General features: G+C 33.8%; 1 protein-coding gene and 1 long non-coding RNA gene across 3 annotated transcripts in view; one reads left to right on the forward strand and one right to left on the reverse strand.

Annotated features, from left to right (window-relative positions):
- nlk2 (nemo-like kinase, type 2) overlaps nucleotides 1–27,346 on the forward strand; it is a 148,696-nt gene that overhangs the window by 78,493 nt on the left and 42,857 nt on the right. For both annotated transcript variants that reach the window (XM_017350980.4, NM_001113485.2), the window contains 2 exon segments: nucleotides 16,744–16,850; nucleotides 21,410–21,495. In XM_017350980.4, coding sequence (XP_017206469.1) covers nucleotides 16,744–16,850; nucleotides 21,410–21,495 — 193 coding nt within the window.
- Nucleotides 1–27,346, reverse strand: part of LOC137487766 (uncharacterized) — a 190,447-nt gene that overhangs the window by 66,933 nt on the left and 96,168 nt on the right. The gene's annotated exons all lie outside the window — the stretch shown is intronic.

Below are 27,346 nucleotides of genomic sequence, written 5' to 3' on the forward strand. Positions count from 1 at the left end.
TCACTATATGGTGTTAAGTGAAATGGAGCTCTCTGGAATCATAATAAAGTCATACAGAAATCATAAATAAAAATGTGTTGTTGCCTTGGTAATGCAAGCATAATGTAAACAGAAGTAATCAATACTTTAAAAGTGCTCAGTTATTAAGATGTTGACATAATTATTCTGTTAATTGGTTGAGAGAGACTGTTGAGTTGAGATGTAAAATAGTAAAAGGGGAAATTTAAGCTTTTTTTCTTTATTTTCTTAAGCAATTTATTTGAACAAACAATTTTCAAAATGCCCAACTTTTAATTAATTAATGTGAGAACATGCAAATCTACAGTCATGTGTGTGTAGTTAGTGCATTGTCAGGTGTTTGTTCCCCAATAAATATGTTTATTGTTCTTAGTGTTCTTTGAATTGTAGAGATTTTTTCTAAGCATAGCACAAACCGTACCATACTGAAACCGTGACCCTAAAACCGTGATACATACTTAACTGTGAGTAGATTGAAACGCTGCACCCCTAATATATATATACCATTTTGAGGGATGTAAATAAAAACAATAGTCCCAACATATTTCTTAGATTTCATTTTTAATTTCTGTAGCTTCTAAGAAACCAAAAAGAGCCACATATTGATAAATTATGTGATGGTAGCTCTTTTAACATTAAATTATGACTACCTTTTCTCTTGTTACAGTTATAAAATTGCTTCATAACAAGCAAGAAAAGTTTATGGGCCAATGACATGACTACATTGAAATGATTTAATTACTTTCTTATTTTATTTTGTTTTATTTTAATTTATTTTATTTCATTTCATTTTTTATTTTATTTTATTTTGAGACGCCTTTGTCCTGTTTGCTGTCTCTTTCCTCTGATCAGCTGAACTCTTTCTTCTTCTCGTCTGCTTTCCTGTAATGGCTCTTTAAATGTGATTTGACCTGCAGAAGCAGTGCTGTTGCTGAGGCAGGAAGATAAAAGGCTACAGTGGCCAATAGGCTGACAGAAGCAAAGGTGCTCTGGGTTTAATTACCGAAAACACTGGATGAGCAGAATTAGCCGTTTTCTCCCCTCCCCTCCGGGTCTCCAAGCAGGTCAATTAACACCCGGCAAAAGCTGCGAAATACTGTACGCCTCCCTCCATCTGCATCTGCAGCCATTACACCTTGCTATTATGTGAAAGCCATGTTCAGTCTCACACATTGCGCTGTTTGTGTGTGTGTTTGTGGGAGTGTGTAGGCTAAGTGTGAGCTGTGTTCGGTCTTACCTTGTATACCATACATTGTGGGAACAAAGTAATTCTAGTAATATAGCATGTCTTAAAGCAGTAAAAATGAGAGGTTTGTTTTTCTGTCACTGTTTACACCTGTTGTTCACCCAAAAATGAAAATTCTCTTGTTATTTGCTCAACCTGAATCTTTGAGTTATTTTTTTTCTGTTGAGCATGAAAGAAGAGATTTTTCAGAATGTTGGAAATAAGAAGCCATTGATATCCATTGTAGTGACAAAATATCATGTAAGTCATTGGTGAACGCAAAAGAAGATATTCTGAAGTATGCTAGAAAACATTTGCAAGTGTCATTCATTGTAGGTAAAACAATACTATAGAAATCAATGATGAACAGCAAAGAAAATAGTTTGAAGAATGTTGGAAACCATTTGCAAATGACATTCATTGTAGGATAAACAATACTTACTATAGAAGTTAATGATGAACACCAAAGAAGATATTTTGAAGAATGTTAGAAACCATTTACAAATAAAATCCATTGCATAGGGAAAAAGCAATACTATAGAGATGAATGGTAAACATATTAAAGAAGATGTTTTGAAGAAACTTTAAAACCATTTGCAAACGACATCCAGTGTTGGAAAAAAATACTATAGAAATGAATGGTGATGAACATTACATGATATTGATGAATATTGTGAACACCAACAAAGATTTTTTTAAATAGTTTTTTATTGAACATTTTGATTTTGAACAAAGCCCGAGATCCACCTAACAAAAAGTGTAAAATAAAATAAAAACAGTAATATTGTAATATTAAGTACAAAATCAGGATTGAAACATAAATGATACAGTCTCTCTGATATTTAACCAAAATTGTACAGTATTTTTTTTTTTTTACTGGCATCATTTATTTTGGCTGTGGGTGTTCCAAACTAATAATGTCTACTAGATAGGGCCTCCAGGATAGATCAGTTGGAGCAGATGGATCCAACCATAGTTTCGGGATTGTTTTTTTGCAGCAGCAGCTGTCAGAACAACTGACAGAATCTTTCTTTGGTTGATGGATAAGGAGAGTGATGAATCGTCCAGCATGAGAAAATGCAATGAGTCGCATTGAATCTGAGTTTCCATTAGTTCTGATAGAAACTCTCGTACTTTGGTCCAGAATAATGCAATTTAGGGACATTCGCGGAACATGTGTATATAAGTACATAAAAGGGGTCTGATTTTCTTTTCATTTTAAATAACAGGTAGGGTGTGGCATACGCCTTAAAAATGAATAAATAATGAATCATTTGGTGAGCTGGGTTTTTTGAAGTGACAAAACCCTTAATTGATATATTTGAATATTGTCGTACTATAAGTGATTTATAAATTATATTTACTATAGAGTCCAAACTAGAATCTATCCAGTCTATCATAGGATGAGGGGATATTTTGAACGACCAAGGTACTCCATATGCTTTCAGCGCAGACCTCAATCTTAAATATAAGAAAAAAAGAGAATCCTGGGAGAGAGAAATCCTCTTTCAAAATCTGAAAAGATTTAAGTCTGTCATCATTGTATAGGTCCTTTAACACAAAGATACTATTTTCTGCCCAGCATTTGTATGGTTTGTTACCAGTACATATATTATTGTTATACCAGATAGGGGGTGGAATAACAATAACAATCAGATGCTCCCATAATCTTTTCTGCTGCTTTCCAGGTTTTAATAGAGTGACCTAACCAACGAAGAAATTTTGAGGAATGTTGGAAACCAAATGGCAATTGGCATTCACTATAGCAAAACAATACTATAGAAATAATGGTGAACACCAAAGAAGATATTTTAAAGAATGTTGGAAACTACTTATAAATGACGTTGACTGAAGGAAATATAATACTGTAGAAATTAATGTTGAACACCAAAAAAGATAATTTGAAATATGTTCTTTGTTATAAACCATTTGCAAATGACAACAATCGCAAAAACAATACCATAAAAATTAATGGTGAACCCAAAAAAAAGATATTTTGAATAATGTTGGCAACCCTTTTACTCTTAGAAGTCCATTTTATAAAATAAAAAAAACTAAACTGCTTAGTGGTGAACACATAATAGTTCGAGGAGTGATGGAAACCAGAAGCTTTTGAATTGTACAGGAGGAAAAAACAATACTGTGGAAGTCAATAGCTACCGGTTTTACAAGATTCTTCAGAATATCTACCTTTATGTTCAACAGACGAAAGAAACTCAAACAGGTCTGAGGGTGACTAAATGATGACAGAACTTTTATTTTTGATTGAACTGATAAAAAAATAATTTCTGTTTGTTTGGTGTTTAAATTTATAGCATTTATTATAACTAGTATAACAACCTTTACTAATGCTAAATATCATGTAAATCAATGGTGAATGCAAAAGACGATATCTTGAAGAATGTTGGAAACCATTTGCAAATGACATTCACTGTAGGAAAAACAATACTATAGAACAGTGGTTCTCAAACTTTTTTCATCAAGTACCACTTCAGAAAAAAATTGTCTCTCCAAGTACCACCAAAATGAGCAGTATTGAAATACAGCAGCGTAGTAGGCCCAGTAAAGCAGCTACAACTCTGCACAGTTAAAAAAACATGGCAGATAAACTCAGAAATATAGGCTAAATGTCATGTATGGCATATTATATACATCATTTTTGATAAATTTTGAAATATATGTGGCATGTACATGACATATTTCATTTCTCCGCGTACCACTAGAAGGAAGCCCGCGTACCACTAGTGGTACACGTACCACAGTTTGAGAACCACTGCTATAGAAGGTTATGGCGAACACCAAAGAAGATAATTTGAAGAATGTTGGAAACATGTAAAATTAACATTCATTGTAGGAAATACAATACTATAGAAATGAATGTTTAACACCTAAGTAGATAATTTGAAGAATGTTGGAAACCATTTGCAAATGTCATTCACTGTAGGAAAAACAATACTATAGAAATCAATGTTGAACAGTTAAGAACATGGTTTGAAGAATGTTGGAAACCATTTGCAAATTACATTCATTGTAGGAAAAACAATACTTCAGAAATTAACATATAATACATATAATTTACATATAATACAATATATATAATTATACAAATAAATGCAGTAAATAAAAATCAATTGAGAAAAAGCAAGTGGCAAAATATAAATGTCGATTCTCTGAAAGCCTGTAGAATAGTGGATGTATTTGTGCGTTCACTCTTCATGATGTCAGGGAAGACAAGGTGTGTTCTTGTCTTTTCTGCTGTTCGTCACAATAGAAAGCTTTTAGAGGAATCACTGCGTTTCCCTCAGCTGTCAGTCAGTCATTCAGTAGGGGAGTCTCTCCTCATCTACCCACAGTCAAGCTGTGTTTTCTGGCACAGCGATCTGCCAGCGCTGGTTCAACACTCATTTACTGGCGGAAATAAAAAAGAGAAAGTCACAAGGGAGAGAAAGTAAGTCACGGGCCACCAAGAACCAGCAGAATTATCTCCCTGTAGTCTCCTTTCAGCTCTTTAGTGTGTGTGTGTGTGTGTGTGTGTGTATGTGTGTGTGTGTGTGTGTGTGTGTGTGTGTGTGTGTGTGTGTGTGTGTGTGTGTGTGTGTGTATGCAGAGTCAGTATGTGTGATTTGCATTTCAGTGAAGCAATCGAGCATAGCCACCGTTTGCATGAGGCTAATTAGGCACGTGACAAAAGCCTCTGTTGGAAGATTGCACAGGTTTGCTTTTCAGGTTAAAAGGGTGCTTTATTAAGCTGCTATTCACCCAGATGCCAACATTTGAGTGTTTACTTACTCAAAGTAGTGTTCAGGGCTTGAGATTAACACTCGGCAAGCACCAATTGTAAGGAAAAATCACTGCAAATTTATGAAATGTAACTTGTTTTTTTATTTATTTAACAAAAAAAAATGAGTCATGACTGGTAAATAGATATTTAAGCAACCCAGGCGCATTCTGAAAATGTACCACTATAAACATTTCTGATGAGCGACAAATACGTCCCAGGAGCTACGTTTTTTGCAGTTTTTGTATTTGTGAATCCGCCAGAGGCTGCTGTGTTCACTTTTTTAAGATCTCAAATTTCTCTTGCAAGTGCCATTAGCACCTGGTGTTCTCACGTAAATCCACTTGAGGCCGCTGTCGACTGACTGACTGACTGACTGAATAACTGACCCACCCTCCTCCTATCCTAAACCTAACCAATAGTGTTTTCAAAAGCACCAATTGACTCGCCAGCCACTTCCCTAAATCCAACTGACAGTATTTTCAAAAGAAATCCAAAAAATATTTTAATATAAAAATCTAAAAATATATTTTGATATAAGTTTTTAATGCGTCCAGATTTAAAAGAGTACCCCAACAATGATTGAAGCCACCAAAATTAGAGGGTCCATTAAACAGCCGATAACATTTTCGACCGATAAATTTACGGTGGCCAAAAATTCAGTACATCTCTAATATTAACACACTTTTAGATTCGCATTGTTGCACATTTCTGCTGTGTGATTGGCTCTTAGATCAATATAGAGTAAAAAGTCCAGAGCTTATCATTGTTATTGACATAAACTGCATTTTGATTTGACATAATACCGTTTATTGGCCCAGCCTTCGCTTGAGTTTAGATTTTTAGGTGAATTTGTCTGTTAAACCTTGGATATTATTTAATCTTTCATGCTGATGTAAAAAATTAACAATTTTCCAACATGGCATTACCGACTTGTTAACTTGCAGTAAATGTTGTGGTTGTTGATAAGTCACAGGTTTGTGTTCATAAGTTACTAAGTAAATGACCAGATACTTCGAAAAATTGGTTTGTGTGACAAATGAACAGCAAAGCCCTGTTGCCCTGTTTCCAGTGTAGTAATCTTTTATTACACCAAAAGGCCTGTGAAACAATTATTGCTTGATTTTAATAATGAATGTGAACATTTCTGAGGTAAAGTGGGTAGAGAATTGGCTCTTTATAGTCCATACGCTTTTGAATTGTAAGGACACAGAAGAAAATCCCCAGTGCTTGAGTGTTGTTGTCCTGCTATGGTTGCTAATGCTTTTTGCATTTTCTTTGCGACAGTATGTGTGTGTTTTGCAAGGTTGCTACTTTTTATCTTGCGTGTTCTGGATAAACATCCCAATTAGGCAGACAGCAAAAAATAAATTGATACTAAATACAGCTTTTGGCCTCTATACAAAAGCATAAAAACTATATATTTTTTTAGATAAAAGATCTTTACTCTGTTTTTGCATGTGGACACCTGACATCTGAAACAAGTTTTGGATGCAGAAACAATGTTGCTAAATCCCTTTAGTAAAAAAAGTAGCTAGAAAAGTCAAATTCCTGAAAAGTCATTAAGGCCCAATCCCAATTTAATTTTTGTACCCTTGAAACAGAGTGTGAAGGGGAAGGGCTTCAAAATTTATCCCTATATAATCGGACCCCACTACAACACGTCATCATATTTCATAGCAATCTCTTACTTTATATGAAACTATTTCATATGAATACTATTATATTTGAGGATCAGACGTGAAAGTATGTTGTGGGCCTGCTATACAGGAGTTATTAGGGATTATAGATTATAGAGACAAATTTAGCGTTTTTTATTTTAGTGTTTTTTTTTTTTTTAAAGCATGACAGTAAAACACGAACACCGTTAGGAATGTATTGAAACATATGCTTGTTTGTTGTAAATATTCGTAACAATGACAAAAAAATTGTGCATCTCCTTACTTTTGTGTGCAGCCATGCTGTTGTTGTAGATGGTGGTTCTGAAAAATCTCAGTTTCAAGGGCTAGCCCTTCTTCTTTGCCCTACGTCTTCAAGCTAAAGAGAATTGGGACATCCCTACCCCTTCACATGAATGCGCAAAACAAGGGAGAAGGGGGAGAGCTAAGGGGATTGGGCCTAAATGTTGTCAGATTATGTCATACATATTTATAGCATATTTGTGACATCATCTTTGCATTACATTGATTTCCTTTTTATAGATTCCATACATTATTTGTACAAATTCTCAAATTAAGACAATAACTGTGGGGTGTTTACAGAGAGAGAGATGAGAGAATGAGAGAAAATGTTTCAATTTAAAGAATGTCTGCCTTATGTTTTTATTTTGTCTATGACAAAAAAAAAACTAACTGGCAAAATAATCACCCAATGTGTATTTGAATTAGGCAAAATAGGCATTTTTTTATAAAACATTAATAAAAGTTACAATACAGTGGTCCCTTGCCATAACGCAGTTCACATTTCGTGGTCTCGCAGTTTTGCAGATTTTTTTAATGTAATTGACATGATTTTTTTTTTTTTTTTACAGCACATTGTGTTCTGCGTCTTAATGAATGCATTGTGTTCTTTGCCCTGATTAGCGCATTGTGTTCTGCGTCCTGATTGGCTGTAGACCATTGTCAATCAATCTCCTTCTTGGCGTATCTCCTGTACAGTACAGAATGCATTCTGCTTGCCAGATTTACACAAATCTTTATCGTTAGCAGCGGGACTCTAAAGGGCTGTACTGTATGTTTGCAAATTTTCTCCCCAACAAACACCACAATGTCGACAAAACGTTATGCACCATCATAGGCACCTGCGGTAGCATCCAAAAGGCAGCGGAAGATGCTAATCATCTCACAAAAAGTTGACTTCTTGACATGCTAAATGAAGGTAGAAACCAGTGTTTAGTGGTTAAACATGAAAAAAAGTGTGAAAATGTTAATGATAGTCTTAGAACAATGTATAAAGTGTGTAGTGAGGGGTTTCACAGCCCTAAAACATCTGTAATAATTGTAAAAAATAAAGAGGTCTACTTCGCGAATTTCATCTATTGCGGGCTGTTTTTCGACCGTAACACCCATGATTTATGAAGGACCACTGTACCTGTAAAAAATACTCACTAAATTAGATGACAAAATCCCCAAATTAGCAATTCTACCCATAAAAGATTATTTTATCAAAGAAAAGGTGGAGCCAAAGAGTCACACATATAACTTAATGGATACAACCCAATGCTTATGCAAAGCGAATAGTAGTTAACAGCCATAGCAATCTATTCATTTTGGCAAACTCTTGAAACAGCATAATTTTGTCTTGATTTTGTTCGAAAGGACGTCAAACCACTTCATCCTACATTGTCCCTTCAAGTAAATCAGGGCGTTTAGAGTTATAAGTTTAAAAAGACTAACAGCAGCTCAAAAAAAAACCTGTGTAAAAAACACTAAAAGAGGAAGAGAGACGAGGGAGAGAGGCTGCGAAGAGAAGCCGTGTCAATTTGCAGTGACACTGTGAAAGATGGCATGAAAATACTTGTGACACTCTTGTAGCTGAGAAACTTGAGGGAAAACCGAAGGCTGGAAGGAAGATGAGCTTGTCCCAGCAGACAGTCAATCAAGCAGGCCTGCATGCTCAGCTCTAGTTATCACACACACACACACACACCCACACCTCTGCTGACTCGGCCGCAGTGTAGATGACTGGATGGGCTTTTTTTTTTACTGCAGATCTGCATTTGTCAAGCCTTGTGCATGACCAGAGCCAATCCAGCCTATATGTGTACAGTATGAAAGCAGAGCCTCCAAACCACCCCGACTTTCAAAGATGATAAAATTCAACACATGCTTATTGGGAAAATGTAGACATGAGAATTGATAAGCACATTCTCACGAGTACGTTTTGCTGCATTTTGTGTGTAAAACTTAATGATACCAGGCAGCACCTCTGACTGATTACCTAAGTGTAGCAAGATGTGTGTGGAGGTGGAGTGGAGCAGATCGGGGTTCAAGTCCAAGGAATGATGGTTCCACAAGCCCAATAAAACAAAATGAAACCCAAAAAGATCATGAGGTTGAGGTAGAAGCCAAGGTTATTATCGTTAACGTAAACAAAAAAATGCAAAATAATTTATATTAACTGAAATAAAAAAAAACAAGACTTAAAAAAATACAACTAACTGAAACTGTATTGTGTTCATACAAAACTGACTGAAACTAACTAAAATTATAGCAAAAACATCCTTAGTTTTCGTCTCTGTAAATGTATTTAATGCATTAGCCTTTGAGAAGTAAATTTATTTACTTTGCGTTGCCAGTTTTATGCCTGGTATTTGAGGCGTACGGCACATTGGTGTCTGTAATCCTGCTACCGTTGGCCAGGTCAAGCCGGTCCTCCTCCAGCCAGACCTTGTTGCTCCCACGACAAAAAAAACGAGTGGACATGAAAGCAGCACGGTGACAGCATTAAATACGACCCGAGCAGACACTTAAAAGTATTAATTTAACACATTTGTGTCCAATAATGGGTTTTATTTCTATATTAGTGATCCTGATCGTGAACGAATCATTCATTTTAACCAGATCTTCTAAGCGAACCAGTTGAACTAGTTTATCAAATCGAACTGAATCATTTAAAACAATTCGGACTCAAAATAAACCAATTCCCTGAGCTATTTTGTTATCAGAACAGGTCACAGACATTGAATTTGCGAACGGGTAATAATAAGGCACATGTGTGATTTAGGGAACCGGACACAAACAGTACATGATAGCCTGCTGTAACTGAACTAAACTTGAACAACTGCAGAATGGGTAAACCGAGGTTTAATGAGAGGATCTGGCGAAACGTAAGTTTATTTCACAACAGAAAATCTTAATGGAATTTTTATACGTGAATCATGCTTCAGTTGGGTTGCAAAATGTAATAATTTTAAGAAACTTTTCAGATCATGGTGATGTTTTAACTGACTGAAATTATGATTGCTAACTACATATTTTGGATATGTTGAGCCCTAACATGGGAGGGTTGTCAGTTTTCCATTACTGATGTGTATCTAACCCCAGAAGCAGCCCTGCACACATATTGAACGGTACTTAGGCCTGCTATCTTGTGGGCTGTTGTATTTGAACTTGAGGATGGTAGTGTTCATGTGTCCTCTGAATACAGGTTTTAAATATATATCTTTGGTTGAGTTATTATATACAATATTCTGATGATCTTGTATCTTGCACCTAACAAATAATCAAATTTATATAAAAACATAAATAATACTAAAACTAATAAAAACTAGCAAATCTGCCTCTAAAAACTAATTAAAACTTACTGACTTTGAAAACACAAAGTCTAAACAAAATAAAAACTAAAACTAATGAAAAAACCTAAACTGTTATAACCTTGGTAGAAGCATCCGCTATGGCTTTTCTCTTTTAGAAGAGGGTGACCAGTTTTTCTCATGTATGCGCACAATAAAAAAGACGTTAATATTTACAGTAATGTCTACTACATTGGTCTCTGGTGGATATATTCGAGAAGTGATACATATGAGAAAACGTGCACCCAGTTTTTGAGATTGTCAAAAATGCACACATCGCCCTCTAGTGGATTTGTGAAACAAAAACTGCAAGACAGTGTAGTCCAGGGTACATATTTGTCAGTTCTTAAAAATAAAGTCATGGGCACGTATTTCCAATGATCCTGGGTTGTAAAAACTTTAGGGTTCTGCACAAGATTTTAATTTTGTTTGTATTATTTTGGCTTTAAAAGGTTGAGAAAACAATATATTCTGTTCTTTTCGTGCTGTCGCTTGTTCTGTGCAACTTCCAAACCAATCAAATTTTGTAATAATATGTGACTGTTGGACGTGCTCCGTAATAGTAAATGTTCCTAAAGTTCCTTTACTGCATTCAGTCTGAACTAAACACAGACACTTTAGTCTTCAAGTATGTGTCTAAATGGACAAATACACACACAAAAATATGTTAAATTGTCTGCTTTAAGATCTTTTAACCTGAACTCAATTAATTATTTATAGCTAAAATGAATGGAAACAGTTTAAAAAAAAATGTCACAAGTTTTCCGGTGTAGATCTGTGCAGTTGTTTCATTTTAAATTTTTGATGGCTCAGTGGTTAACACTTTCACTTACCAGCCAGAGAGTTGCTGGTTAGAGTGGGTTTCCCCCACAGTCCAAAGACATGTGCTAAAGGTGAATTGAATAAACTAAACTGTCTGTGGTGTATGTGTGTAAATGAGAGTGTATAGGCATTTTGCAGTACTGTGTTGCAGCTTGAAGGGCATCCACTGTGTAAAACATATGTTTGATAAGTTGGCGGTTCATTTCACTGTGGCGACCCCTGATGAATAAAAAGACTGAGGCAAGGGAAAATAAACTTAGTCATTTAGCAGATGCTTTTGTCCAAAGCTTACACTTACAACTGAAACAAATTAGAGAATCAGAAGGAAAAGAGGGATTCATGCAGTGAGTAACTAGTAATTTTAATAATATTAATAATAAATGTATAGTTAATTTATGTTAATATTTTTAGGGGCTTTTCACCTTTATCTGGACAGGATAGCGGAGATTACGGACAGGAAAGAATTGGGAGCAGAGAGTGGTGGAAGGATCAGCAAAGACCTCAAACTGGGAAATAAACTCGGGTCACTATGAGCACCTGAGTTCTAAGTGTCAGCGCACTTAATCACTAGGTTATCAGCACCGGCTGTATTTTATGTGATTATTTTTACTGGGCTGAAATTGTTTATTTGGTTTATTTCAGTTGCATTTATCCTATTATTTGTAATTTTCTTTTGTATTGTATTGCTGATTGTTTTAGCTCACTGACAGTTAACTGACAGACAGGGGCCCTTCTCACAAAGTTTTTGCGAGTCTAGGACGGGTTCTCTGTCATTGAGTGCAAGCGCTTGACTGGACTGGATGACAGAGCTGCTCATCTTTGTGTGTATATAATAGGAAGATCACAGGCAGGTTGTCTCTGCCAGGAAGTCCTCCTTCGCTTTCTCCATTGCTCGTATTTACTGACAGGCGACGTGTTGCATCTGCGCTCATATGTGTTGATTGCTGAAGTTGCTGTTTGTTTTGAGAGACTCGTAGCTCTGAAGCAGATAATTGCCTGTTGTTCATTCTTTAGCACGTGTAATAATGTGTGTCCTAATGTGTCTCCAGGTGAAGACTTTTTTGTAATGTTCTTCTAGACATGAAGGTCAGACATACAGTTAAAGTCAGAATTATTAGCCCACCTTTGATCTATTAAAAATTATATAAAAATTATGTTCAACAGAGCAAGGGAATTTCCACAGTATGTCTGATAGTATTTTTTCTTCTGGAGAAAGTCTTATTTGTTTTGTTTAGGCTAGAATAAAAGCAGTTTTTTTAATTTTTTGAAAACCATTTTAAGGTCAAAATTATTAGCTCCTTTAAGCTATATTTTTTTCGATAGTCTACAGAACAAACTATCGTTATACAATAACTTCCCTAATTACCCTAACCTGCCTAGTTAACCTAATTAACCTAGTTCAGCCTTTTTAATGTCACTGTTTAAGCTGTAAAGAAGTGTGTTAAAAATATCTTGTAAAATATTATTTACTGTCATCATAGCAAAGATAAAATAAATCCGTTATTAGAAATGAGCTATTAAAACTATTATGGTTAGAAATGTGTTGAAAAAATCTTCTCTCCGTTAAACTGAAATTGGGAAAAAAATAAACTGATACTAAACTAATAATTCTGACTTCAAAATATCTGACTTCAACATATAAATTTAAACATGGCTTATAGATCACTAACAGAGAGTTCTCACATATTGTTTCATGATTTGGTAAAACAACACTTAAACAGAAAAATGAATTATCGCAAATTATCAATCAGGCAAACAAGATACCTGGCCACAAACAACATTTGCTGCAGATTCTATTTGACTCTATGGAAAATAACAGCACTTGCGATTTTTAAAGATAATACAGATCTCCTTAACTCAGCATTTGAAGTGTTACCATCAGGACGCAGGTTTAGAATACCTAAAGTCTGAAGAAATGCTTATAAAAGTCATTTATTCCAATTGCAGTTGTTGTCTTAAATCGGATCACTGTTGAAGTGAAAGAGGTGGTTGTCAAGAATGATCTGCAGTGATATATGTGGGGCTAATTTGGTTTTTAAGTTTTTAATTTATGTTGTTGTCTTGATAAGTGTTGCTATTGTGTGATTGTTGTATGGTTGTATGTATGCAATCGTTGTCTTAAATCCAGTGTAAAAGACACATTTCCTTTCTGTGCCAAAACGAACGGACAATAAAGTCTAAACTAAACTAAAAATATATTCATATTTAAATTACAATACAATATTAAAATAATATTTCTATTGAATGCTTTACAGTATTCTATTTGTGCGTCAGTACCAAAAACTGGAACTTCTCAAACAAAAAATATAAGATCACAGTCCAAAATTACACCAAAATTAAAATGTTGGGGCGAAACTCTTAAATTTCAAGAAACATGAAAAAACAAGAAACAGTTAAATGTAATATTTAGTTGAAAATTTGTAGTTTTTTTTTTTATTACAATATTTGATTTGAATTTAAATGTATTTTCTTTCTATAACTGAAGATGTTCATTGTTCAAACTCTTTTTTAGTGGATATAACTGTTTAATAAATGGTTTTGTTTTAATTCTAATATATTTAATTTAATATATTTATTAAGTGTTATTTGCAAAAAAAATTTAGATATTATAATTTTATGTTGTGAATTGAAATGTACAATTGCAAAAAAAAGTCTAAAACTAAAGCTTTCTGATAGTTTTCAGAAATACTTTGAATATAAAAAAAAATGTGTTATCTGATTTTGCAAATTAAATTCTTTTTATAAATGACAATAAAGTTAATATGAACATTTCTGAGCCTGATTACAAAAACAACAATCAGTGGACTGGTTTTACTTGACATCAGAAAACAAGGAAGCTGCACGGAAACATCTAGATTTAAAATTGTGTATGTGCCAAGTCTGCGCAGACACACAAGGAATTTTTGAGGTTTACTGGAACTGATTACATACATCCAGACAGAAAGACATTTAAATAAGTGAAAAATAAAGTAAACAGTAAAAATATATACATTTACTTGGTTTATATGCAATTGTACGTGCGTCATCATTGACTGTTTAACTGTGCAAATAATATATTTAGAGATTTCTATAAAAGTATTTAGAAATAAGTTACAGAAAATCATCAACAGTAAGGATCCTGAACTGTTTATGACCATGAGAAAACAAGTAGCAACTCTTGTGTTGACTGTTTAAGTTGGATGTGGCCCTATCTTTTTTACAGTCTATGATGTGGCCTGAGGAAAAACAAATGGTTTTATGCCTTAAGATTATAGATTTTAGAAGGGAGAAGTGTAAACAGTTAGTGTCCTGGCTGAGAGGTCTCCGTTTCCTCATTCCGGAGATGTACAAGTACTTTTTGTCCTGATTTTATTTGAAAGGACATCGTACCTCTTCATCCTTTGGTTCTCTGTTTTTCTAGCTTGACCGCATGGCAGTAGCAGATCATATTTGTGTGTTTTAAATTCTGCAAATTGTAATAATGGCCAAATGTGTGCTTCTGCATTGGTTTAGATGTGTAATCGGTGTGATAAAGTAAATTATAGTAATAGTAGTTGGTGATTGGATTTTGTTCCCTCTTGGATTGAGCTCAGTGTGTGTTCAGTACCTTCATTCATGGCTGTGTAAAGCCCACATCATCATCACACGTTGATGTTTCAGTCAAACCTGCTCAGTCGTGTTGAACAGGTAAACTGAATGTGATGATGCTTTCTTTACTTTGCCAAAGGAATGAATAACACTTTTGGTAATCCTGCCTTTGTTTGTGTGCTAAAAACTACAGCAGTGTTGGAAGGTGTTTTCTGTTTAATTTAAAAAGATTTTTATTTAACTTTTATCTTCTTTGCTTGGTTTATTATGATAAAATTGTACAATTATACTATAATAAACAATAAATATAATAATCAATACTTGAGTATATAGGATACATACAGTTGAAGTCAGAATTATTAGCCCCCCTGCTTCCCAAAATTCTATTTAACAGAGAGCAGATTTTTTTTTCAACACATTTCTTAACATAATAGTTTTCATAACTCATTTCTAATAACTGATTTATTTTATCTTTGCCATGATGACGGTAAATACTATTTTACTAGATATTTTTCAAGACGCTTCTACACAGCTTAAAGTGATATTTAAAGGCTTAACTAGGTTAATTAGGTTAACTAGGTTAAGGTAATTAGGCAACTTATTGTAGAATGATGGTTTGTTCTGTAGACTAACAAATATATATATATATATATATATATATATATATATATATATATATATATATATATATATATATATTTATATATATTTATATATATATATATATATATATATATATATATATATATATATATATATATATATATATATATATATATATATATTTATTTATTTATATATATATATATATATATATATATATATATATATATATATATATATATATATATATATATATATATATATATATATATATATATATATATATTCTTAAAGGGGCTAATAATTTTGACCTTAAAATGGTTTGTAAAAAAATAAAAACTGCTTTTATTCTAGCTGAAATAATATAAAATAATATAAAAATATAATCAGACATACTGTGAAAATTTTCTTGCTCTGTTAAACGTCATTTGGGAAATATTCAAAAAAGAAAAGAAAAAAATAAACAAAGGGGCTAATAAATTTGACTTTAACTGTACATATAGCTATGAAACCAAATAAAAAGCCTCTCTGAAATTCTGTTTTGAAGGTTATTTGTTTTATTAAAACATAATTTTTTATTGTGCTAAAGTATGAAATGACAATTGGTCCAAATAATTAAAAACACTTGAATGTCTACAAAATGTTTGTATTTTTTATTTCTTTGCTATTATAATCAGAAAACCATAAAACATAATATTATAATGAAAATTCATATATTTATAATTTTATAGAAATGTATGTAAAATTATATAACAATATTCATGAAATGACCATTTAACTTTATAACATTAATATTATAACAACTTTAATATAGTTTTATATGATACAGGGTTTTCATGCTTCTTAAAAGTATTTAAAAGTGCTTGAATTTCCAACACATGAATTTAAGGCCTGGAAAAACTTAAAAACAAACATAGGTCCTTAAAAACTGCTTGAATTAAATTTAAAATTTTATTTGTTTATGGTTGTATTTCAACAATTGTACTCAATTATCAAAACCAGAAATAAAAAAACATAGAAATTTTCAAATGAATAATCCTAAATTTAAATCTTATTCAGGCGTCGGTTTCCTCCGAGTGCTCTGGTATCCCCCATAGTCCAAAGATGTTCTAAAGCAGCTGTTTGTTCATTGCTAGTTGCTCCACAAACCTACAACTAAAATCTTTGCACTCTATCATCACAGATACATCTGTTAAATCTGTAAATAATAGCAGTAAAAATGTGATACTCATGACATACTGTAGTTCAGGAGGGGTGCTTTAGACAAACACTGGTGCTCTACACATTCACCCTCTCCACAGTGTGACCTGCTTATCCACTGGCTCTGTTTTTAGACGAGTGTTAATACTGGCTCTCATTCACAGTGTTGCAGCACAATTCAACTTCCTCTGGTGTTTTTGCCATTGTTTTTTCCCCCTTAACTCGACTCTACTGCAGTTATGTGGTGACGGAGCTGATGCAGAGCGACCTCCATAAGATCATTGTATCTCCACAACCTCTGAGCTCGGACCACGTCAAAGTCTTTCTCTACCAGATCCTTCGTGGTGAGACACACACACACACACATACACTTAGACTTGTTCTATATTCATTGAGGACATAGAAGTAAGGATGTTTCTATTATACAAACCATGTATTCTATCCCCATACTGTACTTCAAACCTACTCCTAAACCCAACCCTCACATGAAGCATATTTACACACTTCACACATACAAAAAATATACTTTTACATACAAAATACTTCATCCTGTAAGATTTATGAGCATGTGTACCCTTGGGCACCTCGATTTTTGTCCCCACAGTGACACAAAGTTCCCATGAGTCTGAATGCATTCAGGTTTAAGTCCCCACCTGGATATATAAACAAGTACACACACACACTTGTATATATGTTTTAAGGGGACTTTCTATAGGTTTAATGTATGGAATCCCCATGAGTCTGTATGCATTCAGGTTTAAGCCCCCACAGAGATATATACAGCACAAATACACACACACACACACACACACACACTTGTCACTTGTATATATGGTATAAGGGGACTTTCCAAAGCTGTAATGTATTTTATACTGTAAAAACTGCTTATATGGCTCTACTCGAACCCTAGCCCTAAACCCACATCACAGGAAGCCTGTGTCAAATTTTGAATGACAAAATACTGCGTTAAATATCATTTTGTTTTAAATTACAAGGACACAAGACATTTCATATAATTTATATAATATTATATAATATAATTATATATATATATATAAAGTGTATAATTTATATTATATAATTAATATAAGTTAGCTTAATCGATTTGTGTTGACGACATGAAGAAATTATGTGGAACCCAGCATTTTTTAACAGGGCTAGTCCTAAAAACAAACAAACAAAAAATGCTCTTCATTTTTTTTTTCTGGGAAAAAACATTATGTATAAGTTACAAACTTAAAAAGGCCATCATCGTCTTGTAATACCCATGTCATTCCATATCGTCAACAAATTTGTATCCTGATATGTCACAAAAATAGGTACTCACGCATTTACACCAAGGTCTTTATTTCACAATCTGTAAACTTCACCAAAATCTCCTCGGTAGAAACACAGAAACAATCACCCTCTCTATAATTCATTATTTTTTAACACACATGTGTTGCCTTTAACCCTTTAACTGCCTGATCCATCAAATAGTTGACATATTTTAACTGTTTTAAATAATGACTGTTAAAGTCATTTAAAGAATAACTGTTTTAAATAATGGTTTACACAGCATTATCAAACATAATCCAGTTGGACTACTTCACTTGATTTTGGCTTTATTGTAAAAAAAGAAAAAGAAAACATGTTAAATGACAATCTGGAATATTTTATGATATACTTAAAAATAAAAGTGATTCAGTATTCAAAAATGTTTTATTTTGATTATGTTTTTAAATAAATTGGTCTCACAATTCATATTTTTTCATAGTGTATGTATTAATTGTATTGTATTAATTACGGTACTTTTATCATAAATCGACATATCAATCATTTGGTAGAGGTTTATATTTTAGAACTTCTGGGATGTGTTGAAAAAAATGCATTGAGTGTGTTAACTAGCGACACTAAGAGTTAAAAAATGCAATCCATTTTTTTTTCTTGGTGGGGCAGTTAAAGGGTTAATGGATAGGACAGTAGAGAGGACAGCATGGGGAGAAAACCTTGAGGCAGGAATTAAACTTGGGTCACCGTGAGCACCGGAGTGCAAAATTTTGATCTCTTTTTGCTCAATATATTAATAAACAAATCTGCTCTCATTTTATCAACAAAGAAAATTGTTAAATATGTTTTTCACAACTATTGACACGACTGTTTTGTAGCGTATTTATCTTTTGCTTGGGAAAAGTTGGGAAAGCATGGTTTTATCCCCCAAAAAACATCTTTGTTAAATATGTGTGCCACAATTATTGGCACCGCTCTGAATTCATATAAGCTCAATATTTTTTTTGGATTTTTCCATTGATGTTTGATTTTTTTAGTAAACCTGAGTAACTAGAATCACAATGTTATTTGACCATTACTTCCTGTTTCTCAGGGCTATAAATAAAGCAAAACAAACATCAAACTCACTCCGTCATACTCCATAATGGGTCAGATCAAAGAACAGCTGTGATTTGCAGCAAAATGTTGCTGAGCTTTACAAAATGGGAAGTGGCTTTAAGACAATAAGCAAAAACACTGAAAATGCCCTTTTCACCCATACTGGCAATCATTCAGAAAATCCAGTCAACTGAAAGTGTTATGAATCAGCCTGGAAGAGCATATCACTGTGAGAAATATCTTCAAGAATCACAGCTGGAAAAATGCAGAAGATTGGTTTTGGGGTCAGAAAGTGTCCAAAACTAGAACCCAACATGGCCTTGATCACCACAAATAGTTTGAAAGGGTTTCAAGAAAAAAAAGACTATTTTCATCCAACACCAAACTCAATCAGCAGGTTTTTTGTTGTTAATAGTTTGAGCCAAAGAATTTTTTTCACAGTCTTCTTAGCACTGTAATATTCTCACCAGAGACAAAGAGGAGAGATGAATGTAGTCTAGACATATGCTGATATTTAATAATACAATACAGTATTTGGAGCTGCTCTTCAGTTCATCAGCCTTCAACAGTCAGTGTGATAACATGGACACCAACACTCTGATTAAGATTTTACCATGTAAACGAAGAGTTGTGATGAACCTAATCGAGCTAAAGTCATAATCGTAGTCAGCAAAAATCAAATAAAGACATGTGGAGTATTCCTATTAGATGCACAGACAAATTGTAAACACCTTAATCAAACTATTACCATCATGTAGGCCTTTTCACAGCATTTTGTGACAGGATAGCCCATACACACACGACTGTATTTTCTGCACAGAGTCAGTACAAATAGTGGAAAGTGGAGCTGCTGTACTGCAGCTGAAGTCGGAAAGTTATAGCATGTAAAACAGAAACATGAAAGGAAAATTCTAAAAACAATTCACATTAACACAATCATATTATTGGCTTTTTTAGATTAAGGTAAATTATCAATTACTGATGTCCATGTAAACATAGTCATTGTTATTTACATTAAACTCAACTGAATCAGTTCAATGGGCTCTATGCACAGCTATTGTTTTTCAGCCAATGTTAAACTTCCGGTGAAAGGTTTATGTGACTATATAAAATTGTATAAGGTTCTTTTACAGCATCGACATGGTAGTGTAATTAAAATACAATTAGTTAAATAAATTTGAGCATTCATTAAGTTGTTTAGGCATAATACGATATGATAGACTGTGTGAAATCTAGCGCCGTCAGGATCAGCAGGCTAGCGCAGAAACTCCATTGAAAATACTGGGATAAAAAATATATATTTTAAAGAGATAGCAGGGAAAAATGGAATTTAACGCAGTGATTCTTGTCCCTCTGAGATCCACTTTATATTGTACTATATATCTATCAGGCAGTGAAGATCACTACTTTTTAAAGAAAACATCTTCAACGTGGCGATTTTGTAATGGAAGGACAGTTCACCAGAAGCCGTTGAGCTGGCTGTCTGAAAATTAAAGTCCATTTGCGTATACCGCTTTGAACTAGAACTACACCAGCATACTCATCTGCCTTCCTGAAATGCTGGAATGTTCCACGATCTAAAATTGTTGGGGTTTTTTATTCTCTTTTCCTCTTCTAAGTTGAGCTTGCTCGACACAATCTGTCAAGGTGGCTTGGCTCGACAAAATATTGTGATAATAAACATACAATGATGTTGTGATTGAGGGCTCTTCAAAATAATACAGTGAATAGTTACTTATTATTTAATCTTTTTGACCGCCTTTTAACAAATATTCTGATTGTTATTGGTCGTGGTGTTCATGATAGCACCGAAGACTTCATAGGCTATTAATCTTTTTCTCATGCTAATCTGGGTTATGACGTCAAAAAGATTGATTGAGAAAATTCAGAATCTTTGTAGGATTCAGAATCTTTATAATTAACATAATTTCATTCAATTTAACTGACGGTTAAAGAAAAGGCTTGTAAATGGTATGTTAATCTTGAAGGTCCTGTGAAAATTTTAATATTTTTTTATGTTAGTTTTAGTCTTTGAGTTTTAAAGATATCTATAAGCTAGTCTGCTCCAAATTATTACATTAAGAAATGTCTACTAATGAAATCTTAATATTTGGGGTTACTTTATAAGCCTTTCACAATTTAATTTAAAACATTTGTTTAAAATGTACATCAAAAAAGTAAGAGTTAAACTTTAGCGATTATTCCAAGAAAATATGTGTTTAATGTAGTGTCAAAACACAAGTGTTAAAACCAGTAACTTTTTTGTTTGCTAGTAGGACACCTGACATGTTTTAAACTGAACATTTAACGTCATTCATAATAAGAAACATACTGTATAGCTTCAGTGTTTTGAAGCGACACAAAGCTCTATTGCATCTTAGAGTGAAATGGCAGCACAGTTCAAAAGTCTGTTTATGTGTCAACTGGATTAGATTTCAGAGCAAACCAGAAACCTGTAGCGCATGACAGATCTGTCGGTTTCATGTCAATAGAGTTTGTGTCCGTTAAATGGCTGATGAATGTGTTTTGTCCACAGGATTGAAGTATCTACACTCAGCCGGCATTTTGCACAGAGACATTAAACCTGGGAACCTGCTGGTCAACAGCAATTGTGTGCTAAAGGTTAGTGAAATACTGTTTACAATTTATGAAAAAATCATTTTTAAGTAATTATTTCAAATAAAAAATATATTAATTCATACTAGTTAGACTTTTTATTTATTTATTTATTTATTTGTTTGTTTGTTTGTTTATTTTTTCTGTTTTGAGTGTTGGTTTGATGCCTTTGTATGGTGATTTCAGATCTTTCTTTTACTAAATACATTTTAATTGAATTAACTTATATGAACAGTATCACACGAGTAGCAGTGCGATGTGGCTGTACTGTATATCGGCACTGGTGGGAGGCGTGTGTGCGTTACTGTCCCACCAGATGATATACAGCCACATTACACAGCTAATCGTGTGATATTGTGTTTATGGAACAGCTTGATGGCATAATCATGTATATAAAAAAGAAAATCAAATACAGAGAGTCTAAAAAACGTTTTGTTTAATGAATTGGGATGTTACAATAATTAACCCAGAAAAAAACTGCGCAATCACTACTAGTGCTGTTGTGTTTGTGATAAGGAAAAACGCTAAACAAATCCAGGCATTTCCTCTTTCTTTTTGCCAACACAGCACACATTCCTGAAATGCTAGTCCCATCTTACACTCAATATACTACAGTCTTATGGTATAAATACAACACTGTGACATACAAAAGAGAGAGATCGACTTAGAATATCACTTACCTGTTTTATAATGATTTGATCAGCTGTAGTTAGATGCCCCAAAAGTACATTATGTTGCCTAACAGCTGCAATATGTCAAACTGTAGATTGTACTCTGCTTGTTGCTGTATGTGGGCAGAGTAATACACAAGGTTGAAGGGTGAAGAGGCTGGTCGACTTCTGTTACTGGCAGAATATCGCAAAAAAATAAAAATAAAATAATTATATATATATATATATATATATATATATATATATATATATATATATATATATATATATATATAAATTAGTTGGCGTTAATGCGAGACTCTTATCGTGCGATATAAAATATCGCCATTAATCTATTCTCAAAGTTGGGTCTATTTTGCGCTAGATATGATGACTTTCACCTTGATATATTAGCGCGTATGTAAGAAAAAACACTTCCGCATTTCGCGATGTGTGTGTGTTTATGTGTGAGTGTGTGCTGTCCTTTAATAACAGACGCGTGTGGATCTTGTCGGAAAATATGACGAAAGGTCCTAAAAACTACTGTGTTTACTTCAATAATGCCACTAATATGTGCATACTCCACATGTCTTAATTTAATTTCTGTTTAGTTCAGTTATGACTAGTCAGATTAAGGTGATCAAAAATCGCTGTTTGTAGCTTATATAGGCCTACAGTTCAAAATTCCTGTTTAACTAAATAAAGAGTTAGTAAACACAAGTACATCTTATTGAACATCATTTCTTTTCATCACCAATTATCATAGTAGAACAGTTTCTCAAGCAGTTTGTGATGCATTTTGGAAACAGGAGATGAGCCCCTGGTATAATGCGCCACCTGGCTTGAGAAACCCGTTCTCAAAGACTTATTATTTTGGTAGCACACATATTCTGAATGCCTTCAGCAGAATTCAAATGAGCCATTTTAATCTAGATTAATCTAGATTAATACCAAGATTAATCTAGATTAATCTTGATTAAAAAAATGAATCTATGCCCACCTATAATATAAATATATACAAAATATAAATATACTTTCAAAAACTTCTTCTTAAATGCAATACATTTACAAGTCTATACAATATTATACTGGAGATGTGAATGTGTCACTTTTATATCTGGTTATTTTATTGCATAACACTGATTGCTTTAAACTGTAATATACAGTATATTTACAAAATCAGTTCAGTTTTAATCTTTAGATATTTTGTCATTTAACATGTAAATCATTTTTAATGCTTAGTGTAATATTTAATTAATTATAATTATAAATATCAAATGTGTATATTTTTTATTTCTTTTTTTTTTTCTTCATTTTTTAAATTCCTATTCATTAAATAATCCTGATTCAAAATTGATGATGAAAATCTTGATCATCATTATTGGAATATTAAAATAATTCAGGATCATGTGACATTGACAACACAGGCTCTTTCTAAAAACGTAGTCCCATGCATTTTTTTAAATACATACCTTCCTGGATCTCCAGAAATGTCCACGGGACTAAGTTTTCAGAATGAGCCTGGGTTGGACATTAAAGGCTAGAGAAATTATGCACTTTTCTATTAAGGAGAAAAGTGTATTTTGAAAATAACTAATTTAATATATCAACTATTATTACTGTTATTATTATTATCATTATTAGTAGTAGTAGTAGAAGTAGAAGTAGAAGTAGTAGTATTGATGCCGAATACATTCATTTTGTGTGAGACATTTGGGAGTCTATATTATTCTCTCTTCCTTTGTCTTTGTGCTCTTCTGTTTTCCATCATTAAATTCTCCAGCCTACGGCCCTTTATTGTGTCTTTCTAAAAGCCAGGACTCTTCTTAAGTCTGTGTCCAGTCTTGATCTCCACACACACACACGATCTGGCTCAGGGGCCCCTCTGGGATTGATTCATCTAGCCAGTTCCTCACATAAATCTTCATTTTGGATCCCATAGAGAAAAGCTCAGCTGTAAGAAAGAGACACAGGGCTGATATGGGAGATCTAGAGAGGTGTACAGTATGTGCTTGAGGGGAACATGTGAATACATTTTGCAGTTGGACCACAGAGAGGGAATCATTTAGCTTGTGCTGCTTCATTTAGTCCTTAATCCCCGTTTCCCAAAAGGAAGAGCATTTTTCCTCATTCAGCTCAGATGTGCCAGACTTTATCTTTGACTCAGATGTGCTGGAGTCTGCTTTGATGAGTCGATCAGATTTGTTTCATTTTATCTACATAACATGTTTTTTATGTTAGCATGTGTTGTGTGAAGGTGACGCAGTAATGCAGTAGGTAGTGCTGTCGCCTCACTGCAAGAAGGTCGCTGGTTCGAGCCTTGGCTGGGTCAGTTGGTGTTTCTGTGCGGAGTTTGCATGTTCTCCCTGCGTTCACGTGGGTTTCCTATTAGTGCTCTAGCTCCACCCCCGGTCCAAAGACTTGCGGTACAGGTGAATTGGATAGGCTTAATTGTCTGTAGTGTATGTGTGTGAATGAATGTCTATGGATGTTTCCCAGAGATGGGTTGCCGCTGGAGGGGCATTCGCTGGATAAAAAAAGTATTCTGGATAAGTTGAAAAAAGAAAGAAAAAGAAAAAGAAAATTAATGAATGTGTTGTGTGAGGCTCCTAAATATGCAGGTGATTCAACACAAAATCAATTTAACACAAAATAGCAGTTTTTTTAATCTGATGGGAAATCAGACTCATCGGGCCAGGCAACGTTTTTCCAATCTTCTATTGGTGAGTCTGTGAGAATTGTAGCCTCAGTTTCCTGTTCTTAGCTGCCAGGAGTGGCACCTGTTGTGGTCCTCTGCTGCTGTAGCCCATCTGCCTCAAGGTTCGACATATTGTGTGTTCAGAGATGCTCTTCTGCATACCTCGGTTGTAACGAGTGGTTATTTGAGTTACTGTTGCCTTTCTATCAGCTCAAACCAGTCTGGCCGTTCCCCTCTGACCTGTAGCATCAACAAGGCATTTGTGCCCTATTTTTCTCTTTTTTTGAACCATTTTCTGTAAACCCTAGAGATGGTTGTGCATGATAATCCCAGTAGATCAGCAGTTTTTGAAATACTCAGACCAGCCCGTCTGGCACCAACAACGATGCTACATTCAAGGTCACTTAAATCATCATTCTTCCTCATTCTGATGCTCGGATTGAACTGCAGCTGATCATCTTGACTATGTCTACATAACTAAATGCATTAGGTTGCTGCAATATGATTGGCTGATTACAATTTTGTGCTAACAAGCAGTTAGACAGGTGTACCTTATAAATTGGCCGGTGGGTGTAGTGTATATATATATATATATATATATATATATATATATATATATATATATATATATATATATATATATATATATATATAAATATATATATATATATATATATATATATATATATATATATATATATATATATATATATATATATAAATGTATATATATTCGACTGCATATAAATGAATAATGTGCATTTTAATATCATTTAGGAATATAAAAATATTATACTGTATTATTTAATTTAGAATTTATTGTATATAAGTAATACTCTGGTTATACTCGAGTTAATATTTATTATTATCACAAATATTACTTACAGCAAATGTGTTTTCATAATAATTTAATTTATTTCATTTTTCTTTAGGCTTAGTTCCTTTGTTCATCTGGGGTCACCACAGCGGAATGAACCGCCAACTTATCCATCATATGTTTTTACACAGCGGATGCCTTTCCAGCTGCAACCCATAACTGGGAAACACCCACACACTCTTACATTCACACACATACACTACGGTCAATTTAGCTTACCCAGTTCACCTGTATCGTATGTCTTTGAAATGTGGAGGAAACTGGAGCACCCGGAGAAAACCCAGGTGAACATGGAGAACTCCACACAGAAATGTCATCTGACCCAGGCGGGGCTTGAACCAGCAACCTTTTTGCTGTGAGGCGATCTTGCTACCCACTGCGCCACCGTGACACTTCATAATTTCACTTCATAGATTTTAAAGGATATTTTGATATTTCCAATTATCATTCTTTATTCGATTTTAATATTAATAAATGCACAGAGAGCTGACTTTATAAACATAAACCTAAGTGTTTTCATTTGTTAGTAGCCACCTAGCAACACCCTAGCAAGCAAACACATTGCAACATCTTACCAGACTATCATGTTTTCTATAAATGGTGTTATTTCTATTTGCATGGAAGAAATGGACACCGGAAATCAGTCCAATAAAGTGCATGTTCAAGCTTTATTGCAGGATGTGAATTTGTCTTGTGGGAGCTCCTGAAATCAGGCCACTGGGATGAACAGGGTGGAGCTCTTGAGTAAATTGTTAGTAATTCATACTAAGCCCTTCTTTCCTTCAAGAGGGTGGAGAAAGCAGGCACAGATATTTTTCTCATTTATTTATTTCCTAGGAGCGCTCAAGCAGCTCAAGATGATTGGAAATTGGGTTTTGTTTTTATAGAGCTTTTATTGTTTATCTCTGTGGTTAAAATGTGAATGAGCCTCTCCAGCTAATTTCGGTCTTATTGTGGGATTTATTAAAAAGGGGATCTTCTCATTTCTGTCAATATATTTACAGCCAATGCAATTGCACTGGATTTCTGAAAGCACACCTTCATAAATAGATAATAGTTCAATGACAGAAAAATAGGTAAATGTGCCTCCATCATAAATAATGTGGATGCTTAGTGACTCACTGAATTAATATTTAAATGTTTATTTTTATACATACATTATAATAAAAAAGTATTCATTTTTTGTAATTATTCATTAATAATACATACAGTTGAAGTCAAAATGATTAGCCCTCCTAAATTATTAGTTGAATTTTGCTTATTTTTTTCTCAATTTTTTGTTTAACGGTGAAGATTTTTTCAACACATTTCTAAGCATAATAGACTGTCGCTCCACAGCAAGAAGATCGCTGGTTTGAGTCCCACCTGTGTCAGTTGGCATTGTTGTGTGGAGTTAGCATTTTCTCTTTGTGTTGGCATGGGTTTTCTCTGGGTGCTCCGGTTTTCCGGTCATAAGATAATTGAATTGAATAAAATTAATTTGCCCTAGTGTATGAGTGTAAATTAGTGTGTATGGATGTTTTCCAGTACTAGATTGCAGCTGGAAGGGCATCCGCTGTGTAAAACATATGCTGGATTAGTTGGCAGTTGATTCCGCTGTGGCGACCCCTGATGAATAAAGGGACTAAGCCG

This window comes from Danio rerio, chromosome 15 (genome assembly GCF_049306965.1).
Source record: "Danio rerio strain Tuebingen ecotype United States chromosome 15, GRCz12tu, whole genome shotgun sequence".
NCBI classification, from domain to species: domain Eukaryota; kingdom Metazoa; phylum Chordata; class Actinopteri; order Cypriniformes; family Danionidae; genus Danio; species Danio rerio.